This window comes from Ceratotherium simum, chromosome 10 (assembly GCF_057802395.1).
Source record: "Ceratotherium simum simum isolate JZ-2026a chromosome 10, ASM5780239v1, whole genome shotgun sequence".
NCBI lineage: Eukaryota > Metazoa > Chordata > Mammalia > Perissodactyla > Rhinocerotidae > Ceratotherium > Ceratotherium simum.
The window spans coordinates 59844564-59868725 of record NC_141909.1 but is presented as its reverse complement, the minus strand read 5'-3'; the positions used below and the strand labels follow the sequence as shown (position 1 = coordinate 59868725).

Here is a 24162-nt window from a genome sequence, read left to right as displayed (position 1 = left end):
AAAATTCTGGGGGAAGAGCAATCTAGGCAGCAGGAACAGCAAATATTAAAGCCTCAGGTAGGGAGGAGTAGGAATCAACAGTTTTATTGGCTATGAGAGCTTTGGCCTCCATGAAGAGGTCAGGGCTGGAGAAACAAATTTGGGAATCATCAGCATGTAAAGCCCACTAAAGGCTCAGAATGGATGCAATACTAGGAAAGAATTTAGATACAAAAGGGAACATTAGTGCACTTACTACAAAGACCACATCAGACCAGTAAGACTCTTAACAACTAATTTATTTTAAAATAGACAAATTATTAATTGTAAAAAATAGTAAGATAGCCATTTTAAATGTACAGTTTTAACCAATACAAAGAAGCACTGAAGCACCACCTGAAGCCTTATGTAAGGAATCTCAATACGCGATCTCTGAATGCCTAAAATTCCAGCACTAGTTCTCATGTGAACTTGTTAGCAAAAGACCCAGAAATACGGTAAGCCCTTGACCTAAAAGCTAACTGATCTGTATGATATTCATGCAAAAATTAATGAGGAAATGGGGTAAAGACTTCTAGTGCCTTCTTTATCAAGATAACTGTCAAAACAAAAAAGTCTGAAACTTAATTGAGCACAAAATAAACTTTTGTTTTCTAACAAATAAGATCAGATTTCTTTTTAAAAAGAACTCTGAGTTTAGACAAAGTGATTTTCCTAAAAGCTGGCTGCTGCTACCTTAAATACCACCTATTTTAAATTATACCATCTCTAAATAAGTTAATCACACAAGAGAGTTTAAATACACCTTTAGGTGCCAGGGGGGAAGTGCCTCTTTCTAACGTAGCTCTTCTAAATTTGAAGCTTCTGCACAAAATCAGATAGAAACATTAATACCCAACCCAAAGACCTTTGATTACTTGCAATTTTGGACTAGAAATAATGTGGCTTTGCATGTGCCAGTGTTAGACCATACTGACTTAAAAAAAATAAAAGATAAATAGACAATTGCCAGTTCAAAAGATACATGGAAGACATGTACCATTCCAGAGAAAACACACCTTCCCAAATTTAGGAGGGCAGAATAATTGCTGAGATGCAATTAGACAAATCACTAAAGAAAAAATTAAGGCTCCTATAGTTAACAGTCTGTTTATGGAGTAAAATTATTTTATATCTTGATTCTTCAGGACCCAGAAACATTAGAAAGTGCACTTGGGATATACTGTATTAGGGTCCTCTACAGCAAAGCTCCAGCTGAACACTTTTTTTTCCAAGTACTAGATGGGTACTTTATGAATTCAGTGATTTAAATGGTATAAAAACCAAGAGTACTATTAATAACCTCCTTTTAAAGCATGAGTTGGATAAAGAAAAGAATCAATAAATTCTTACAAGTCCTGAGGTATGAAATCTGTATCAGTAGTATGACAATATCATGTTTAGACTTTGCTTTCTGCTTGTTATTTAAAAGCTGAAGTTTATAAAACAAGCACACAATACATCAGATTCCATTAGTAAACTAAAATCTAATGTTAAAAATTAGTCACTTTTTTCTAGTTTCTAACATCTGTTTTAGCAGAAGAGTTCAGGGTCATTTGGGTAAATGGGGGATAGTCAGCCAAATTGCATTTGGAAGACAAGACATTTTCTAAGGGTGTTCATGTTAAATTAAAAATATATAAATATAAATTAATAAAAATAATAGCAAACATCACACATATGCCACAAGAGAAGACAAAGTATTCAGACAGGCATGGGTTGTTAGGACCCCACTCCCGGGGCGTCCTCACTATTTGTAAAACAGAGCAATTATACTTTGAAAATGGAAACATCTGCTAGAACTTTTTAAACGGCAGGATTTATACAAGATTTTCAATCTTGTACAATAACAATGTATGTTCTATTGACTACAACATTGTAAATGGCTTAGGAATTGCCTGCATAAATACTCGCTGTGCTGCACACTTTATATCCACAACATAGGGCTGAAGATATGTATTCAATGTGCCATAAACAGAAGCTGGACGAGTTCTAGAGTCACATCCGTGGGAGACAGTGAGGCCAGAAGTGAACATGGTGCCCACCAAGGTCATGAGCTCCTCACTTTTCTTCCTTGTTTGAGGTATCCATGCTATCATTCATTTTCTGCTTTTGCATTCGTGTTCGGGTAGATGCTGGAAGAAGGATGAAGGACTGTTAATGGCACGGATGGTGCTAGGTAAGTTGGCAAAGGGCTGCCATGTATGTTATACTCCTGCCAAACTGATGGTGCTCAGGGCCTTGCAAAAGCAGTAGTTTCCAAATTCTTTATGATATATCCCTATCAGTATATTTTTTTCCAGGCATGTACCACCCAAACATGTACATATGTATATGTGTGTATAAATTATAAAACATACATACCCCAAATAAACATTAAAAATAGATGAGATAAAAATAAATAGAAATTCCAGTATTTTCTTCATGTAACCCAAAAAATGGTTTTACACACTCCCAGGTATACCCAACTTTGTAGATCACTGTCCTAAAGATGAAGTTGAATTTGGCACTTGAGCAGAGCAGAATCCTGCGCTGGCTCAGAATGATCTGCTGAAGTGAGTGGTACTCTACAGAAAGCCAGGAATTCCTTTGCGTTTGGAGATGCCCTGCAGGTACTGCAAAGACATCAGCTCACAGCTCATTTAATTTGGACCTGGACATTCTAAAAGTACATTATTAATTACAACACAGACAAAAAACAACGCTTCTTTTAATTATTTAAAAATTCTTAACTTGATTTTAGTGGAGGGCAGGGACTCTTCATAAAGAGGTACAAAGAAATAATGACTTGGAAAAGAAAGAAAAGAGTAATTCTAAGTCTCCCCCTCTGGACCTTCAATCTGAGCAATCTAGCACTGTGTGGTGATCTTTTTTGATTGCGATTCTTTGAAGAAAGCTAAAGAGCAGCCTGGGAAATTCCTTAGCCTTACAGGTTAAAAATCCTGCTGCTTCTCTCCAATTTTCCAGCTGCACAAAGGCCCTGAACTCCAGTCTGGCAAAGGGAATTCACTGTCACAGCTAAGTGTGTACTGGTAAATGTACCGACTACAACAACTGAATTCTTCTCTAAGAAAATATACATGTTTTTACAGCGTGCTGCTCCTTTTAAAATGCACATTTGTGGGCTCCCAAATGCTTCCACGTGTTTTCAAGGCCTGATTTTCGTTATAAGCTTCATGTCTATTTTCATGTACTGGGAGGAAAAGCCACAACTATTGCAAGTTAAAATAGGAGTATTAGGTGATGTAAAATCCAAAAAGAGATTCGTTTATAACCCCAAAATTTAAACTTTTGGTATATTTAGTTTTAATTGTACTCTTCAAAATAATACACATAGAAAAAAATGATTTAAAAAAATCAAAAGCATTCTTTTAAATAGTCTATATTTCAAAGTTAGTATCTATAGAGATGTGTTGAGAGAAAACCCCTTTTAGAAAGTCACATTATAATTGGTATTGTTTTTACTGATATGTCCTATGACCCAGGAATGACAGTTTTAATCCATAAATTATCCCAACTATTTTTCTTCTTTCCAAGTACCAGCTCTTTTTCTTATTAATGGATCTGGCACCAGATTATCAGGAAATGTCACCCTCACTGTCATAGTTCCCCCTCTAAGACAATCCAGTAGCAGTTAGTACACATTTATCTTTTTCTTAATGTGCTTTTCATCTACCATACATGGGTTAATCTTTTATAGTCTCAGGGTAGCTTACGATAGAATTCCATTTGCTTTAACTTTCCAAATTTATGTCACTCTGTATAACTTGGAAAATGACCTGGTGTTCTTCTTCAAAATTCTGATTTCAAAAGAAAACTTTTGTTTGAAATTAAGTTTGAAAACTTACAAATTAGGAAAGTTCCATAATAGCAGAATAGATTACTCTTTAAACAAGGGTGATGATGTTTATATATGCTAAGCCTATAAAACCCTTCTCTATATCCAACACTCTTTAAGAGTTCCTCATTATAGTTCTGCTATCCTAAAATATTTTCTAACCACAGTCATTCCTGTTGGAGATGTGGTTTCACTTCTTAGTTTTCCTGTGCAAAAGATTTTAGAAAGGTTAAAGATGATCTTCACTTTGCATCATACATTTAAACCACAAATGTTTATAGGTAAATAATACATTTTTTTTTTTTTTTTTGGTGAGGAAGATTGTCCCTGAGCTAACATCTGTTGCCAATCTTCCTCTTTTTGCTTGAGGAAAATTGTCCCTGAGCTAACATCTGTGCCAATCTTCCTCTACTTTGTATGCAGGACGCCACCACAGCATGTCTTGATGAGCAGTGTGTATGTCCGCGCCTGGGATCCAAACCTGTGAACCCTGGGCCGTCAAAGCGGAGCATGTGAACTTAACCACTACGCCACCGGACCAGCCACTAAATAATACATTCTTGATTGAACTATATTTTAAATGCATAAGCAGGTCCACTAATCGAAGGAATTATATGTATTCATTCTTTGATAACATGAAAAGGCTTTCTGCAATGTAAACAACTGTTTCATTTACATAAAGATGAAGTGGTAAGTACTTACTCATTTCTGCCAGTTTCTGTTGAAATTTGGACTCCCCTGGGAGATGTTTACTGCAGATTAAAAAATGCAAAATACTTCATATGTATATGTATAAGTGGAAAACTCAAATTACCAGTAACTATGGTGCTGTCAATGACTTATTTTATGCTCTTATTTTAGTGAGTAGCTTTTAATTTCAAAGGTTTATAAACAAACCATCTAAAATAGGTCACAAATTTATGATCCTGTGTATTTTTTCAGTGGTTCTTATAAAACATAGTAGTTAATATTTTTCAAGAGTACGCATTTTAAAATCTAATGTTAATCAAAACTAACAACATTTTGTCAAGAGCTTTGTAAAATATGATCAGATTTTCAATGATTTTCAGTAGATAGTATATGATGTATACGGTGCTTTTAACTTTGGGATGTATTCCTACCTATTATTTTGAGCAGTCCTCACAATTTCCAAATAAAATTGGCATGAAAGGGATTGGTGGAAGTCAGGAGCAGAGCTGGCACCCAGGGTTCTCCAGACGACCAGCTCAGCTACTGAAAAACATTCTAAAACTGTTCCTACCTTCCATCTGCTTCGTCTGATCCTTCAATATCAAAGCGTAGTTTTTTCAGTGGTTTAGGAGGGTTGCTTCCTTCAGCACTTCTTTTAAGCACACGGTCGCTGTTACACACCATCTGATTTATTTTCTGGAATTTCTCAGAAGTCTACGAATTACAGAATTCTTTATTTTAAATCATTACATGCCAGCATTTTGTAGTTAGCATCCCTTAATTGTAGTTTGGGGTGTGTCAAAAATCAGGCAGAGGTAATATCTGCATTTTAATTTTCTGCTTTATTGGACCAAATAGGAGATATGAAAAATCTCAAAATCAGAGTAACTGTCCTCTGAATAACTCTGCCTCAATTAAATACTCACTCCTGTTAAATCCACTTGTCTCTTCCCATGAGGCTCTTCCTCTTCCTCCATCAACTCTGACTACTACTCTGCAAGTCCTGGTTCCTCATTTTTGGAACTCACCCACACACAAAACCAGGGCTACTTCTCAGAAGCATGTAAAGTTGGAACAGCTTTCTGGAACCTTGTTTTTGACAGATTTTTTTTTTTTTTGAGGGCATGACATAACCAGAGAGAATGTCACAAGAATTTATTAAGAGGTGAAAAGTCCACTGAATAATGATTTTGGACTCACTTTATGGGTATTATGTTGACAAATCATATAGTTTATATATTTTAAACCATCATTGATATAGTATTTGTTGAAATGCTGCTAATTCATAGTTTTTTAAATAAAAAATCAAATATTGAAAAGAATTAAGAATTTGAATCCATCCAGTATTATTGGAGATGATTTGAAATATATATCTCCTGAGGGAGAATCCCGTCATAGCAAAGTAAAAGAAGCTTTGGTAAGAAATACCAAAGAGGGCACACCACCTTATTTTACCCAAGGGACAAACACATGGAAAAATTCTATTTCTTGTCTATTTTAGAACCAGACTGAGATGATCATCTTAGGGATGTGTATGAACATGTTTATTTGAACTAAAAAATAAAGTCAGACTTTCTGATAGAAATAAGTCTGATTTGACTGATATGACAGGATTAGCTTTGCTAATTATGCTTTATTTTCCAAAAATTAAATGAGCGAATTTTCTAAAAATAAAATGCAAAACAGATTTGATGGGAAATATATTTAGAGCACATATATAATATGAGAGAAACTAAATCCTGAGCACTTATTTAATTTATGATAAGATTTTTAGTTAGCAGCTTTAAAACATGGAAGTACATGTAACATTTTGTCAATTCTTTTAAAGGTATGGCACGCAGAAAAGTTTAAAGACCACTACTCTATACCTATCCTGATCTAACCCTACTTATGTGGTCCCACATCTCCACTGTGACGCCTGACAGCTGCAGCCTATCTTGGGCTACATGTCACAGCATTTACTATTTGTGACATACATTTTAACACTTGGTCTTTTAGCATAAAAACTATTATCTTTCTCTAGCTATTCCATTTGGGGAAGTGCAAGGCAAACTCTAGAGTGGTTCTCACTAATCCCCACCTCCTAGTATTTACACCCTTGTGTAATCCCCCTCTCCTTGAGTGTGGGTTGGACCTAGTGCTATCTTATTTCTGACAAAAATGGTATGGCAAAAGTGACGGAACATCACTTCTAATATTAGTTACAAGAAGACCGTGACTTACATCTTGCTCATTATCTCCCTCTGTCTCTCCTTCCCTCTCGGAGTCCTCATTCTAGGGGAAGCAAGCTGCTATGTTGAGTATTGAGTAGTCAGATGGAGAGGCCCAAGTGGCAAGGAACTGAAGACTTGGGCCGCTAGCCATCAAGGATCAGCCAACAGCCGTACAAATGAGTTTGCAAGAGATCCTCCTCCAGCTGAGCCTTGAGATAACTGCAGCCCAGGCTGACACGTTGATTGCAGCCTTGTGAGGGGAGGCCCTGGACCCAGCTAAGTTGTGCCTCGATTAGTGACCCACAGACACTGAGATTAAAAAATGTTTTAAGTTACTAAGTTTGGGGGTGATCTGTTATGCAGCAATAAATAAATAAATGTTATGCAGCAACTAACATAGACAGGAGAGGTAGAGGTGGTATAACATATTAATAGCAATGCACACTGAATATAGGACTGTTGAATTAGTTATGTTAATGGAAGGCCAACTAGAGTAGTAGGTTCCCAGTCTAAAATAACTGTTTCAAAGCTAAGCTTTCCTTTGGATCCCTCTGGAACAAAGACTTCCACATGTCCTGCCACTTACACTGGGGCAGAGTCTCATGTAACCAATTCCTAATCAATTTACCAGAGAAAGAATATCCTAGAAGTCTGAGAAGTCTGAGAGGAAGGACAAGCAAAAGTAGATATATATATAATAGGAGAAGACCAGCAGGTAGGGACTGGCTGTTGACATGTGGATATGGTGGTTACATTTTGGAGTATCTTATTTCAAATCACACTCGTAATTAGTGAATTTCAAAGCTGTTTTCTAAATATTCCTTTGAGACTATATACATACATATATTTGTATGTATGTACATGAATGTATATATATACACATATACATGTACAGCCAAGTGTGGCTTTATGACAGGGATACGTTCTGAGAAATGCATCATTAGGTGATTTTGTCATTGTGCAAACAACATAGAGTACACTTATACAAACCTAACTGGTATAGCCTACCCCACGCCTAGACTATATGGTACTAATCTTACAGGACCACCATTGTATATGCGGTCCGTATGCATTTCTCAGAACGTATCCCTGTCGTTAAGCCACACGTGACTGTATTATATAATCTCAAAAGAACGCTTAGAAAATAGCTTTGAAATTCACCAATTATGAGTATGATTTGAAATTGAATGTGATTTTAAAATAAATCTTAATATACATATATATCTCCTAAATTCTATGCAATGTTTCTGGATGAGGTATTTGAATAAAGGCATTTATAAATTCGAATTATAGAAATATTCAATTTCTTTTATAGTTATAGTGCATGCCATTGTATTTCATAGAGAGAAAATACTCACCCCAAATGATTCCCCAATTGATACTAAGATTCTGTCAAGTGAAGATAAAATACAAATTAGTAACAAAAATCAAATACAACTGTGCAGAGATAAACATGCACAAATCATTTTAAACTATCAGAAATAGCAAATCAAAGGTTTCCTCTACCTCTAGAATCACTGATAAATTATACTCATTAGGGGCTTATTCTAACAGTGCTAGTCTAATCATACACTGAGCTGGTCTCCTAGATTTTTAAAGCAAGAACTACATATTTGCAAGAACATATTCTGCCACTGCCCACATTTCAAGAGGATAAAAGAGGGGTCGGCCCGGTGGCGCAGCAGTTAAGTGTGCGCACTCCACTTTGGTGGCCCGGGGTTCGCAAGTTCGGATCCTGGTCGTGCACCAACACACCGCTTGCCAAGCCATGCTGTGGTGGCGTCCCATATAAAGCAGAGGAAGATGGGCACGGATGTTAGCCCAGGGCCAGTCTTCCTCAGCAAAAAAAAGAGGAGGATTGGCATCAGCTGTAGCTCAGGGCTGATCTTCCTCACACACACACACAAAATAAAATAAAAATAAAGAAGATAAAAGAAAATTTTAAGTTTACCCCTACTTACTTCTTCATAAATCAACAAGTAAGTTATCAATTAAAATTTCTTTCACATTTTCTCATTAAAAATTCAAGTTACATTTGGCAAAACTTACTGTATTAAGTAATAATCAGAATTCTAATTAGGATCTATATGGATATATAGTAAAGGCTATTTATCATATATCCTAGAATCAGAAATCTTTATTGGTCTGTTTGTCCTTGTTTGAACCACGTAATTTATGTACATGCTAATAAAGCTAAAGAACAGCATTAGCCTGATATAACAAAGATTTGATCAGATGTACACGGAACTAGTAGATATATAGATTTGATTGCCCTCCACTTCCTTGATAAGAGGCCATCATCTTATATATATTTGACTAACCAAAATACCTAAATACGCTGGATAAGTAGAGTGTTAAGATGCTCACTTAATGCCTGATCAGTGATTTACCAGGATTTTTAGAATATGATGTTTTGCTAAAGAACCCCAACCCGGAAGTGATTTCACTAAGATCAGCAAACAGCCATCATTATCAGCATAATATGGATTAACTATCATCATTAAAAAATTACCTTAAGTACACATTTTCATGTGGTGGTATGGGACTGTGTAAATTAAAGAGACATGGTGTGTCATCTTAGCAGCTTATAACATAAGTCGTAGATACCAGTGTAGATACTCAACTATAAGAACACCAAATAAAGTACGGTACAGAGGCACACAAGAGCATTCATATCATCTGCCAATTATTTTCTACTTTATCTTTTCTTGTAGAATTTGAAATTTTTATCATGAGCGTATATTACTTATATAAAGCACCACGCAAACGTTTTCTAAGGGGTTAATATATCCCCTTCTTGTTTGTTTTTCTTGCCCATTAAGTACAAAGCTATGGGCTGACAATTTCTGAGATGAGACTACATTAACTATATTAGCTAATCTGCCTCCCACTTTGTACAAATAAAGTCAGTTTCAAATAGCCCATGACAACATATAATAATTGAAGCACTTCAAAGCCAGAGAGCACTTAAGGTTGGATGTGGGAGATAATATAATGATTTGTAGTTGCACAGAACCTTTCATCTGAGAATTTAAAACAGCTTCACACTCATCATTTCCCTGATCCACGCACTGTTCTGAAGTAGACATAGAGACCTGCCCAAAGTAATATAGGGAAGCCACAGGCAGAATTAGGGATGGACTTCTAAGGACTTAATTTATAGTCATCAACATTTAAGCAGTCATCTAGATTTTTATAACAGCAAGATGAACAGGTCCACAGAAAGAGTTTACAGGACATTCAATAAACTACAGAATAAAAATTCTTAACCAAAAGTAACCTACTTCGTTTAGCAGAATGGCAACTTACAAAAATATGAAAGTGAATTGAAATCTGTTATCAAACTGGTTCTCAGACTGTTTACAAAAGAACAGACCCCAGTCAGAAAAGTTGATGACATTTTTTGCAAACCCATCTAAAGTAAACAGATTACCTTTCTTCCCTCCCAAATTCTTATCATGTCACTTAATATAAATAATCAAGTCAGGGACTCGAGAGTCTAGCTTATTTTAAATGAAGAAAGCTTGATATTTTTATGCTTAGATCAAAATAATCCCCTCTTATTTTTTACCACTTCCCTAAAGAGAGAACACAAACCTTGATCTTGGAGTCATTTTTGTTGGAGTTGGCAGACCTTCTGAAATTTTATACGGATTCTTCAGGGGTGATATATAGATGTTCCCCCCAGGAATCCGTAAAGGTGAACTAGAAAACTTGTAAGGGCTTCGAGGAATGTGAGGTATTGGTGACAAGGTAGGGGGCTAGAGCAAAAACAAAAAAGTATATTATTTATTTAATGTTTTAGTGAGATTCACTGCTTTACAATTAGATTTTCCCAATCAAAGGATATTTTCAACATACCCTGGTGGAAGCGTACTGCAAAATATTTGTTTTCAGTCTCTGCATGAAGACTGAGTTATAGAATACTATAATGGAATCATATTCCTCTTCTCTGATCAAAACACGTTTGAATGTCTGAGGAAGAGTAAAAATACTTGTTAAATGAATTCAGGAATTTCTCTCTTTATACTTTCTTTTTTTAGTTTATAAAACTTTTAACAGTAAGAAGCACATGTTATATAGTAAAAGATAATCTGAAAAAGCCTTCTTAGACTTGGATTACAGATGCTCTACCAGAAGTAAAATGTCAGACTATATATATGTCTACTTTATATATACATGTAAAAGTTTATCACAAATATCCTCTTTATTGCAGGGATATAGTATTCCATATTAACTTTATAATATGAATTTGGATATTAAAGTGATAACTTTCCAATTTCATTTTAGTTACAAGTAGTTAATCAATAATATAAAAGTAAAAAATTGATACGTGAATTTGTATAATAAGGTCAGAATATATGAAGTTATCCATATTATAGATGTGGATATATACAAAAAAATCTTACCATGGAAGATTGCCTACCTCCTGAACAGCATGAGGGAGATCCTTGTACGCTGTTACAATAATTTTGAATTTAAGGTCTATATTCTTCACTTTGCATATGCCATACATGGAACACATCATAATCTAGTAAATAAATGCGATGTAAAAATAGTCAGAATTTTGCTACATCGTTGTATTCTAAAAAGCTCTCTATCTTTCTTTTAGCTTCAAAAAATGGAAATTTAATTTCCTGTAGGAAAGACTGAATCCTTTCCCCTAAGACTATCACCGACTAATTGCCCCGAGAAACTCAAGAGAGGTTTCAGAAGCTTTTAACTATTTCTCCTCCAAATTGTTTTTTTCTTTTTGTTATGTTAGGGAGATGCAATCACCAACTACCCTGAACCAGACCAAGCCCACCATGAGAGCAAAGCCTATGACCTTTGCCTCATTTTTAATGCTAAGATCTTCTCTCCGGAGGATCTTAGGCCTTATTACCATAACCTGCAGTGCACGTGGAAGCATGTTTCCCAACTCAGCCTGTGCAAGTGAATACCCACCCTCCCTTTTGAATATTCATACCCTATCAGAAATAAAAGGCCGGCCCCTGCTGTCCTGCACTTGGGGACAGCCATGACTTTGGAAATGATTCCCCGTGGCCTCCTATTTGCTGCAAATAAGCTCTACTTTGTGTGACAACTACTTCTGGTCGAGACTCTGATTTTAACTCGCCAGGAGGCGAACCTACTTTTGGTTCAGCAACAAGATCAGGAACAAGACAAGGAAGTCCCCTGTCACCACTTCCATTCAACATTGTATTGGAGGTTAAGCCAGGGCAATTAGGCAAGTAAGTGAAATAAAAGTCATCTAGATTGTAAAAAAAGAAGTAAAACTATCTCTATTCACAGATGACATGATCTTATATATCGCAAATCTTAAGGAATCCACTAAAAAACTATTAGAACTGATAAACATCTTCAGCAACGTTGTAGGATACAAGATCAATATACAAAAATCAACCATATTTCTATACATTCATAATGAACACTCTGAAAAAGGAATTAAGGAAACAATTCTATTTACAAGAGTGTTAAAAAGAATAAAATACTTGGGAATAAATTTAACAAAACAAGTGCAAAACTTGTACTCTGAAAACTACAAAACATCATTGAAAGTAATTAAAGAAGATCTAAATAAATGGAAAGACCTCATATGTTCATGGATTGGAAGACTTAATGTTGTTAAGATGACAGTACTCAGATTGATCTATGATTCAATGCAATCTCTATCAAAATCCCAGTTGGCTTCTTTGCAGAAATTGACAAGCCAATCCTAAAATTAGTATGGAAATTCAAGTTTCAGAATAGTTAGAGCAATCTTGAAAAAGAAGAGCAAAATTGGAGCACTCATGCTTTCCTATTTCAAAACTTACTACAAAGCTACAGTAATCAAGACAGTATGGTACTGGTATAAGCAGAGACACACAGATCAACGGAATAGAATTAAGAGATCAGAAATATTTACATATTTATAGTTACTTGATTTTCAACAACCATCAAAATGGGGAATGAAAAGACTTTTCAAGAAACGGTGCTGGAACAACTAGTATTGACATACAAAAGAAAGAAGTTGCACCCCTACCTCATACTGCATACAAAAATGAACTCAAAATGGATCAAAATCTAAATGTGAGAGCTAAAACTATAAAACTCTTGTAGGAAAACAGGGATAAATTTTACCACCTCTGATTTGGCAATGGTTTCTTAGATATGACACCAAAAGCACCAGTAACAAGAACAACAAAAAAATAAATTGAACATCATCAAAATTAAAAACTTCTGTGCTTAAAAGGACAGCATCAAGAAAGTGAAAAGCCAACTCACAGAATCGGAAAAAATATTTGCAAATCACATATCTGATAAGAGACTTGTATGTAGAATACATAAAGAACCCTTATAACTCAGTACTAAAAAGACAACCCAATTAAAAAATAGGCAAAGGATCTGAATAGATATTTCTCCAAAGAAGATATAAAAATGGCCAATAAGCACATGAAAAGATGCTCAATCAACATCATTAGCCATCAGGAAAATGCAAATCAAAATCACAAAGAGGCCAGCCCAACTGGTTACATTTGGCACGCTCTGCTTCAGCAGCCCAAGTTCGATTCCCGGGCACAGACCTACACCACTCATCTGTCAGGGACCACGCTGTGGTCGCAGCTCACATACAAAAAGAGGAAGATTGGCAGTGGATGTTAGCTCAGGGTGAATCTTCCACAGCAAAGAAAAAAAAAACCACCAAGAGATACCACCTCATACCCACTAGTATGGTTATAATCAAAAAGGCAAATAAGTTGGTGAGGATGTGGAGAAATGGGAACCTCATACACTGCTGGTAAGAATGTAAAATGCTGTAGCTGTGTTGGAAAATGATCTAGCCATTTCTCAAAAGGTTAAACATAGAGTTACAATATGACCCAGCAATTCCACTCTTAGGTGAATACCCAAGAGAAATGAAAACATGTCTACACAAAAACTTGTATATGAATGTTCATTAGTAACATTATTCATAGTAGCTAAAAAGTTCAAACAATTCAAATGTACATCATCTGATGAATAAACATGATGTGGTATATCCATACAATGGAATATTATTTGGCATTAAAAAGGAATGAAGTACTGATACAAGCTATAACACAGATGAACAATGAAAACATTATACTAAGTGAAAGAAGCCAGACACAAAAAGATAACATATTATACGATTCCATTTATATGAAATGTCCAGAATAGGCAAATCTATAGATTTGGGGGGGGGGGGGGGAATAGGAGGGTGAGTGCTAAAGGGTATGGGGTTTCTTTTTGGCATGATAAAAATGTTTTAAAATTGATTTTGGTGATGGTTGCACAACTCTGTGAATATACTAAAAGCCACTGAACTGTACAATTTAAATGGGTAATTTGTACGGTATGTGAATTACATCTCAATAAAGCTGTTACAAAAAAAAATATTCTTATTATCCTGTTTACAGAGAAGAAAAAGGAAGATATGAGAGATCATTCTCTGTAAATTAACTAATTAATTAACTCGTTGTTTAGTTAGTTCATTCATTCATTCGGCACTGGTTACATAAACTGGTTCTTAAGTCTCCTGTTTTTTCCCACTCTAAAATGAAATCTAGCTTACCACAACACAGCAAAAGCCTATGATAAACAGTTTCTTCAGTGATTTTTGCAAATAAGATCTTTCATGTCATTATACAAGTTACTGAAATACTCTCAAGCTCTAATTTGTAAGAATTACAGCAAAAACATAAAAAGAAGCCAACAAGTGAATATATATTAAGTCTACTAAATTGGTCTAGCTTCTCATTTGAAGCTAATCTTTTCTTAAGCAATCAGTCCATGGTTAACAAAGAAGTAGGTGAAGTGCACTGTTTTCTTACTTGGTCCAAATGTCTGTCTCTCATGAGTTCATACTCATTTTGCAGGGTGTGCTGGAAAAGGGTCCAGATGATGGGTTCTAGTTCTGAGTGGTCAGACAGAAGGCGTGCACACAAGGTATTTAGCCGAAGATATGCTAGTCGATATACTGGAGAGAGAAGGTGAATTAGTCGTGTTTACTGTTCATTTTGAATTACAAGTGGATTTTTTCAAAAGATTAAATTGCTATAACCATAATACTATCAAATAGCCTTTTAACGGTAACCTCACCTCTACCACTATTTTCCTTATGAATAAATGATTCCTAGTCTTAGCATAGTGCTATGTACATAGAAGGCAAAATAATTCTTGCTGAATTAACTATTACAGCATGAAATTCAGGCAAGGATGGAAGGTAGAGGAAGGAAGATCATAAGATACTGTGAAATTACACAAACCAAAAAGGGTTTGTTTCAGTTCCATTGGTAATCACTCATTACAGATGTTGGAAATTCTCATTATCAATATTCAAGAGGGATAATTATTTTTAAACACAATGGAATTGCCAGTGTCTACTAATTTTTCCAATCTGAAAAACAAAAAACAAATAGTGTATTTGTTTATAAAATACCAATGGAGCATCCTCTATTGAAAAATGGTACACTTGTAGATTACCTAAGTGGTAACATGATTGTTATATGAAATTTACTTGGAAAGTCTATTAAAAAAACACTACTGGAATACAGATTTGGAAAAAAGGAATCCACAAAATTAAATTTTCCTCCATCTACTTTAAATATAATGACCCTTGGTTTAAACGTACCTTTCAAAGACTTGCATAAGACAATCAGAATTTTTTAGTTACTTTATCCCCGTGGTTCTCAAACTTGAGCATGCATCAGACTTGCCTGGAGGGCTTGTTGAAACAAGGATTTTTGTGCCTCATCCTAGAATTTCTGATTGAGTACTTCTAGGGTGGGGGCCAAGCAAAAATTCTCCTTTCTCCAATTTTTAAAGTGAGGCGGATTCTGCTGGTTGGGGACCACACTTTGGAACCACTGCTCTCACTTAAGGTCTGTGTTAGAATATGCCTATATAGCTTAGTATATTTCTGAATTGAATAAAATCAGAAAAAAGATTTATCGCAGAGGAATCTGGCCTTTCTACTTTCCTTGAAAGAGCTCCAAATGGGAGTGCATTTGTAGTTACATACACATGCACAGACACACAAACTGACCTCCCTGCCCAACCACATACACACACAATCAGAGAATGCTACACAACCTGGTTGCCAGGAAAGATGCCTGCACTAGGCCACAGCACACTGTATAATCTCAACTCTACATACATACCTGAACAGCAAAAGTAATGTCAGAAGCAAATATTACCAAACATTAATTTGAAAGCATAACAACAGGAGCAGCAGCAACAATAACAACATCTAACACTTTCTGAGTGCTTACTATGTGCTAGGCACTGTTGGAAGCATTTTATGTATTAATTCATTTAATTGTCTCCAAAACCCTATAAGGTAGGTTATTATTATTATAAAGTAGGTTATTATTATTATCATTTCCATTTGACAGATGATGAAACTGAGGCATAGAGATATTAAGTGACTTGCCCAAAGTCACACCTAGTACGCAGAAGCGCCATGATTCGAACCCAGTCAGCCTGGTTTCAGAGTCCATGCTCTTCAAAGTAATCATCTACTAACCTTTTTTGTAAAAGAGTGAAAGGGAGGTAGATTTCAATGGCTTCTGAGTCTGGAAGGCTGAGGTTGCTTGTGCCTCTGCATTTGCAGTAGAATTTACACGTGTAGTTGACCCTTTTTTCTTTGGGGATCTTACAGGAGAAAGATACCTAGATATATTCAAAGGAAAAGTCTTCATTTGAAGTTTGCTAAGAATCTCTCTCTCTCTCTCTCTCACACACATGCACACACACACACACACACATGCACACACACGGCTGTACACATGCATCCAAACACAGCTTGTCTATTTAATCTGTTATTCTATACCAAATTCCTTGAGCAGGCTATTTAAATACAAGCTGGAAAAGATAGCTTAACAGGAAAACTAAACTTGTCATTATCATTTCTAACTCCATTTTAATAATTAAATGGGAATTACTGTCTTGTTGATAAAAACAAGCTGTATATGTATATATGTTTCATTTTAATAATTTTATAGTGGGACTGAGATCATAAAATAATTCCAGCTTAAAAGAGCAAGTTACTGATACCAAAACAGTGTAGTTACATTTCTCTTAAAAATGTTTTATTGATAACTATAGTTCATATATATGATAAGACTTAAGTTAAACACACATACACCAATCTAAATTATACAGTACAGAATTCTATGAATTAATACTTCGGATAACATTATCAAGGCAGATTTATACCTGTATACTAAATCAGTCAGGCATAAATCAAGGCAGACATATTAGTAAATATTTTCTCTCAATTTCTGACGTTCTACCGCTCTGTACCGCACTTTATATTACAAGAAAATTGAGGTCTACTTTCTAATTTTGTTTTAGTGGCTGAGAAATAATTTTGAGCAGGAAGTAGGATTTGTACCTTATAGGGACGTTTCTACTACATGTAGTATATTAACTAGTACATGAGGAAAAGGGAATCGCTATCATAATGATTTTATAAGTTCCAGGGCCTAGTCTACCATCAACCTTGGATTTCTCTTCAATTCACTAACTGACAATATGGTAGACTGACTTAACTTGGGTAGAAGTTAGTCTTTCTTGAGTTCTAGGTGCAAATATTCAATTCACTACTTGAATCTTAAACTTAAGAAGGCCAAAGCAGAGCTCTTGATTTTTCCCCCATTCTTCCCATCTCAATAAATGGTTCCACATTACATCCAGTTTCTTAAGTCAAAAACCTAAGGAGTTACTTTTAATTCCTCCCTTTTACCAAATTCCTCAAACCCAATGCAAAAACAAGTCCTATTAAATCTTCCTCTAAAATATATCCCAGATCTTTCCATTTCTTTCTTTTTTTTTTGTGAGGAGATCAGCCCTGTGCTAACATCTGCCAATCTTCCTCTTTTTTTGCTGAGGAAGACTGGCCCTGGGCTAACATCTGTGCCCATCTTCCTCCACTTGATATGGGACGCTGCCACAGCACGGCTTGCCAAGCAGTGCGTCGGTGCATGCCCGGGATCCGAACTGGCAAACCCTGGGCCGCCACAGCGGAGCGTGCGCACTTAACCGCTTGCACCACCCAGCCGGCCCCTCTTTCCATTTCTTTCTATCTCTACTGACATATCTTAGACCAAGTCACCTATATTTCTCACTCGGACTACTGAAATCATCTCCAAAGAAATCTTCCTACTTTCTTCCTTGCCCTCTTCCTTTCTCTCCTCCAATTCCACTTGTACTTCAAATAGCAGCCAGAAAGCAGATCTTTAAAAATACAAATTACAGCAAGCTGCATCCCTGCTTAAACCCTTAATGCTCTCCCATTGCCCTTCTAAAATCCAAACTCTTTTCTATGTCCTATGGGAACCTACAAGGTCTAGCCCCAGTTTGCTCTCCAACTTCATCTTGTACCATTCTCCTCTTGCTCATTTTTCCCCAGCCACAATGGGACTTCTTTCTGTTCCTCAGATCAGGTAAGTCTGCTCTAGGGCCACTGCGCTTGCCATCTGCTCTTCCTGAATGCACATCAAGCACTTTTGCCTGGCCAGCATCCACTTGTGCTTGAGGTCTCAGGTCAAATATCACTTCATCAAAGAAAGCTTCCCTAAACATTCTATCACTCTCTCAGTTACTCTCTTTCACAGCACTCTGTTTACTTCCATTACAGAAATTATTATGCATTAAAATCACCTTATGCATTAGTTTATTTGCTCACTGTCTATTTCCTTCCTCTAGAATGTTAGGCTCTATGAGGGGAAGGACCTAGTCCATCCTACTCACCTTTGTAGTCCCAGTGCCTAGAACACTTCCTGGCACTTAACAGACAACTGTTTATTGAATTAAAGAAAAAGATAAGGCTTAACTTATTTATATTACAGTATTACCTAGCAAACAAATTTATTTGTGAATGCTGAGGCTCCATATGCTAGAAATACTTTGGGTAAAAGTTAGCATGGAAATGACATCTCTGGAAAACAGTCCCTGCATTAATCACAGAACACTGTAATGTCAATTCCTACACAGAACTAAACAGAAACATAACATTAGGCACACTGCCAAGACAGGCAGTATAGCTAGAATGTTTAAGAGCATGGGCTTTGGGGTCAGATTGCTTGGGTTTGATTTCTGTCGACTTTCAGCAAGTTACCTTATTTCTGTAATTCCTATTTTATAGATAACTGAGGCTGACAGCAGTATGTACTACCTTACAGGGCTGTTATGAAGATTAAATGAAAAAAAAATCTGAAGTACTTAGGCAACTTTCCAGCACACAGTGAACCCCAATATATGTTAGCTATTGCTTGCTTCTTCCATCATCATCATTCATTAATCAACCGTTCTGGTCTCATAACCCACACTACTCCCTATGCCTATGCTATGCTTCACGCCAAATGCACTGATCTGCACTCCATGAAAAGTGTTTCCTGCTTTCCTAGCTGTTATGCTTTGGGTTCATGCCATCTGTGACTCTTGGAACACTTTTGTCTCCTCCCTGCTCTCCAGTTTCCATGCTGAAATCCTATTCCACCTTTAAGGCCTATCTAAATTGCCATCTCTGCCATGAAAACTGCTCTCATTACACCAAACCTCAGTGATTTCAGTAGCACTTTGTACTACTTTATATGACCTTTATTTGGGTCATATGTCTTATTTTCCTGCTTCTTGGAAGCAGGAACAATGTCTTATTCAAATTTCTATTCCCTACAGCTTCTATATAGTATCTCGCATTACACCATGCTCAAAATCTATTTGCAGGCTGAATGGATAACATAACATACACTCTACTTACATATCTGCTGCAGTATGATTATTCTGGAGAGGAAGGTTGAGAGTACAAGATTCAAGGTGATCAGCTGGTCCTTCTCGGTCCTTTGCTTGTTTAATAAGATCAAATAAAGGTGAATCCTATATGAAACAAGATGACATTAAAACAAAAGTGGTAAGTGTGATTTTTCCATGCACATATCAAAATCATATTGTCTAACATGGTGAGCACTATGAATTTAGTCACAATTGACAGTAGCAATTTAGAAGTCAGAATGAGATCCTTTTCTCCACTTTGAAAATACTGATTGCTAATTTTTGTACTATACACAAAGTAATGGACTAAACTCTGAATAAAATGGGTATAGAAGGAAAGTACTTCAACATAATAAAGACTATATATGACAAACCCACAGCTAATATCATCCTCAATGGTGAAAAACTGAAAGCTATCCCTCTAAGAACAGGAACCAGACAAGGATGCCCACTGTCACCACTCCTATTTAACATAGTACTGGAAGTCCTAGCCAGAGCAATCAGGCAAGAGAAAGAAATAAAAGGGATCCAAATTGGAAAGGAAGAAGTGAAACTGTCACTATTTGCAGATGACATGATTTTATATATAGAAAACTCTAAAGAATCCACCAGAAAACTTTTAGAAGTAATAAACGAATATGGTAAAGTTGCAGGATACAAAATCAACATACAAAAATCAGTTGTATTTCTGTACACTAACAACGAAGTAGCAGAAAGAGAAATTAAGAATACAATCCCATTTACAATTGCAACAAAAAGAATAAAATACCTAGGAATAAACTTAACCAAAGAGGTGAAAGATCTGTACACCAAAAACTATAAAACATTTCTGAAAGAAACTGAAGAAGACACAAAGAAATGAAAAGATATCCCATGCTCTTGGATTGGAAGAATTAACATAGTTAAGATGTCCATACTTCCTAAAGCAATCTATAGATTCAATGCAATCCCTATCAAAGTTCCAACAACATTTTTCACAGAAATAGAACAAAGAATCCTAAAATTTATATGCAACAACAAAAGACCCCAAATAGCTAAAGGAATCCTGAGAAAAAAGAACAAAGCTGGAGGTATCACACTCCCTGATTTCAAAATATACTACAAAGCTATAGTAACCAAAACAGCATGGTACTGGCACAAAAACAGACACACAGATCAATGGAATAGAATAGAAAGCCCAGAAATAAACCCACACATCTATGGACAGCTAATCTTTGACAAAGGAGCCAAGAACTACAATGAGGAAAAGAAAGTCTCTTCAACAAATGGTGTTGGGAAAACTGGATAGCCACATGCAAAAAAAATGAAAGTAGACCCTTACTTTACACCATACACAAAAATTAACTCCAAATGGATTAAAGACTTGAATGTAAGACCTGAAACTATGAAACTTCTAGAAGAAAACATAGGCAGTACGCTCTTCGACATCAGTCTTAGCAACATCTTTTCAAGCACCATGTCTGACTGGGCAAGAGAAACAATAGAAAAAATAAACAAATGGGACTACATCAAACTAAAAAGCTTCTGTACAGCAAAGGAAACCATCAACAAAACGAAAAGACAACCTAACGATTAGGAGAAGATATTTGCAAACCATACATCTGATAAGGGCTTAATCTCCAAAATATATAAAGAACTCATGCATCTCAACAACAAAAAAACTACCAACCCAATTAAAAAATGGGCAAAAGACCTGAACAGACATTTCTCCAAAGAAGATATACAGATGGCCAACAGACACATGAAAAGATGTTCAAAATCACTATCTATCAGGGAAATGCAAATCAAAACTACAATGAGATATCACCTCACGCCCATCAGAATGGCTATAATTAACAAGACAGGAAACAACATGTGTTGGAGAGGATGTGGAGAGAAGGGAACTCTCATACACTGCTCGTGGCATTGCAAACTGGTGCAGCCACTATGGAAAACAGTATGGAGATTCCTCAAAAAATCAAGGATAGAACTACCATATGATCCAGCTATTCCACTGTTGGGTATTTATCCAAAGAACTTGAAAACACCAATTTGTAAAGGTACATGCACCCCTGTCTTCATTGCAGCGTTATTCACAACAGCCAAGACTTGGAAGCAACCTAAGTGCCCATCAAGGGACGAATGGATAAAGAAGATGTGGTATATATACACAATGGAATACTACTCAGCCATAAGAAACGATGAAATCCAGGCATTTGTGACAACATGGATGGACATTGAGGGTATTATGCAAAGTGAAATAAGTCAGAGGGAGAAGGTCAAATACCGTATGATTTCCTTCATTAAGTAGTAGATAATAACAACAATAAACAAACACATAGGGACAGAGATAGGATTGGTGGTTACCAGAGGGGAAGGGGGGAGGGAGGAGGGTGAAAGGGATAATTCAGTACATGTGTGTGGTGATGGGTTGTAATTAGTATTTTGGTGGTGAACATGATGTAATCTATGCAGAAATAGAAGTATAATGATGTATACCTGAAATTTTTACAATGTTATAAACCAATGTTACTACAAAAATAAATAAATAAATAAATAAATAAAGTATATTTAAATTATCAAAAAAATAAAAAAATAAAAGCCTCTCAACACAGTGATCCTTTTGTTAAATTATAGACTAAAAGCAGATATTTTTAAGAACTTGAACACTGTAAAGGAGTAGTAATGTTATTTTGGCAATTATATACAATTTTAAACACATAAACATTTCAAACAACTTCGTACTTTAAAATGTATTTTAAAAATTATTTTCTAAGGGCTGGCCCCGTGGCATAGTGGTTAAGTTCGAGTGCTCCACTTCGGCACCCCAGGGTTTGCAGGTTCGGATCCCAGGTGTGGACTGACACACCGCTTGTCAAGCCATGCTGTGGTGGCGTCCCATATAAAGTAGAGGAAGATGGGCACAGACGTTAGCCCAGGGCCAATCTTCCTCAGCAAAAAAAAGAGGAAAGTTGGCACCGGATGTTAGCTCAGGGCTGATCTTCCTCACAAAATAAGTATTTTCTAGAGGCCGGCCTAGTGGTGTAGTGTCAAGTTTGCGTGCTCTGCTTCGGTGGCCTGGGATTTGCAAGTTCAGATCCCAGGTGCGGACCTATGCACTGCTCATCAAGACATGCTGTGGTGGCATCCCACATACAAAAAATAGAGGAAGATAGGCACATATGTTAGCTCAGAGCTAATCTTCCTGAGCAAAAAGAAGAAGATTGGCAATGGATGTTAGCTCAGGGCCAATCTTCCTCACCCAAAAAAATAAATAAACAAAAGTATTTTCTAAATTGATATATTTGTCAAAATTTTCAAAGAATGAGAGGTATACCAATTTAGGTAGATCCTATTTTCTTTATTTCAAATGAAGTTACTTGGTAGTATCAGGGTTTTTTTCTAAGTATTTTTTTAAAGATATAACTCACATAGTATATTATGTGTTTGTTGTGTTAATTTTAAAATATTGTTTAAAGAAAGAATTCTAATTCAAAATTAGCCAAGATTCCTAAAACTGGGTCAGCATTTACTTGAGGATGTTTGACATACTTGCTCTGGGTAGGCAGCTCCAAGGGACATGACAAAATTCATGCAGTTAAACTAACACAGCCACTTTTCTGAGTGAAGTACTACAGGAGTCAAAAGTCCACTCCCATCAGTACCATCTTCAATGGCCACAGCAAGTACATCTAGTGAGGGCTTCCTCCTTTCTAGCAGTCATGATAAAACCGCGTTGAAGAGTCATTATTTGTAGAACTTACCCTAAGTACTGTGGGAAAGTTAGTTCCTAATCCAAAGAAAAGATCTTATTCTAACCGAAAGGAAGAGGACAAGAATACCTATAACGAATATTTGCAAAATGCATAAAAATTCAAACAGTAGGAGGAATTAATACTATAAAGGGAACTAACACAGTATGAGAAGCAGACATTAAAAGAGGAATAGGGTATGAAAGTTTGTCAAAGGAAGCTAGCATATCTGAATATGATGAAAGGCAAAGATGTTTTGCCAAATTTTGAAGGAAGAGAGGGTTATGACCGAACAGAAGGCAAGAGAAATGTAGACTGGAGTTCAAAGGTGAGGAATAAACATCCTTGCCTTGCTGAAGAGAGGAATCATCAAGTTATCTATTAATAATGCTGATGACTAGGATTTGTAAAGAAGTAAAAAACAAAAACATATCCTATGATTAAATGATCACAATTAAAGTCATTTTCCTCAAATAATTCTTGCCTCTTAACCAAGGCCTCTATAGCAGAGAATCAAAATCACCAGATTTTTGTCTATGGGAATCTAACTAGTACTCTTTACTCATATCTATTATTCCATAACAGCAAATATTATGGCATACTCATGATGCCGAAGTTTTGTGTCCAAAATTGTTTAATGAGTAAACATTATATCATTTTCAAGAAAAGAAAACAAACTCAGAAACTTAAGCCAACATTATTGAAGGATTTCACTGGTCTTTGTTGCTTTTACTTCTAGGTGGAACTACTCTGAGTTCTCATAATTTTATAATCCTTAAAGTTTCCAATTCTGAAACTGAACTAGATCTGAGTCAGTAGGAGTAGGCTTATTGGCTGGGCCTAGGTTCCTAGCAACTGATTTTTATTGATATGCTCATTACTATTTCTACACCTG

The 24162-nt window shown here is 36.0% G+C and overlaps 1 protein-coding gene across 7 annotated transcripts in view; it reads right to left on the bottom strand.

Moving 5' to 3' along the window:
* Positions 1 to 260: 260 nt before the first annotated feature.
* The window catches only part of RB1 (RB transcriptional corepressor 1), a 167227-nt gene continuing 143325 nt past the window's right edge, over positions 261 to 24162 (bottom strand). For 6 of the 7 annotated variants that reach the window (XM_087436058.1, XM_087436060.1, XM_087436059.1 and 3 more), the window contains 10 exons: positions 19526 to 19641; positions 16289 to 16434; positions 14595 to 14740; positions 11186 to 11290; positions 10621 to 10734; positions 10357 to 10520; positions 8118 to 8148; positions 5118 to 5260; positions 4559 to 4608; positions 261 to 2153 (listed from right to left, as the gene is read on the bottom strand). In XM_087436058.1, coding sequence (XP_087292184.1) covers positions 2080 to 2153; positions 4559 to 4608; positions 5118 to 5260; positions 8118 to 8148; positions 10357 to 10520; positions 10621 to 10734; positions 11186 to 11290; positions 14595 to 14740; positions 16289 to 16434; positions 19526 to 19641 — 1089 coding nt within the window. In that variant the 3' untranslated portion in view covers positions 261 to 2079. Of the gene's footprint in view, positions 2173 to 4558; positions 4609 to 5117; positions 5261 to 8117; positions 8149 to 10356; positions 10521 to 10620; positions 10735 to 11185; positions 11291 to 14594; positions 14741 to 16288; positions 16435 to 19525; positions 19642 to 24162 lie in introns of all 7 variants that reach the window. The other variant, XM_087436062.1, reaches the window with a different exon arrangement.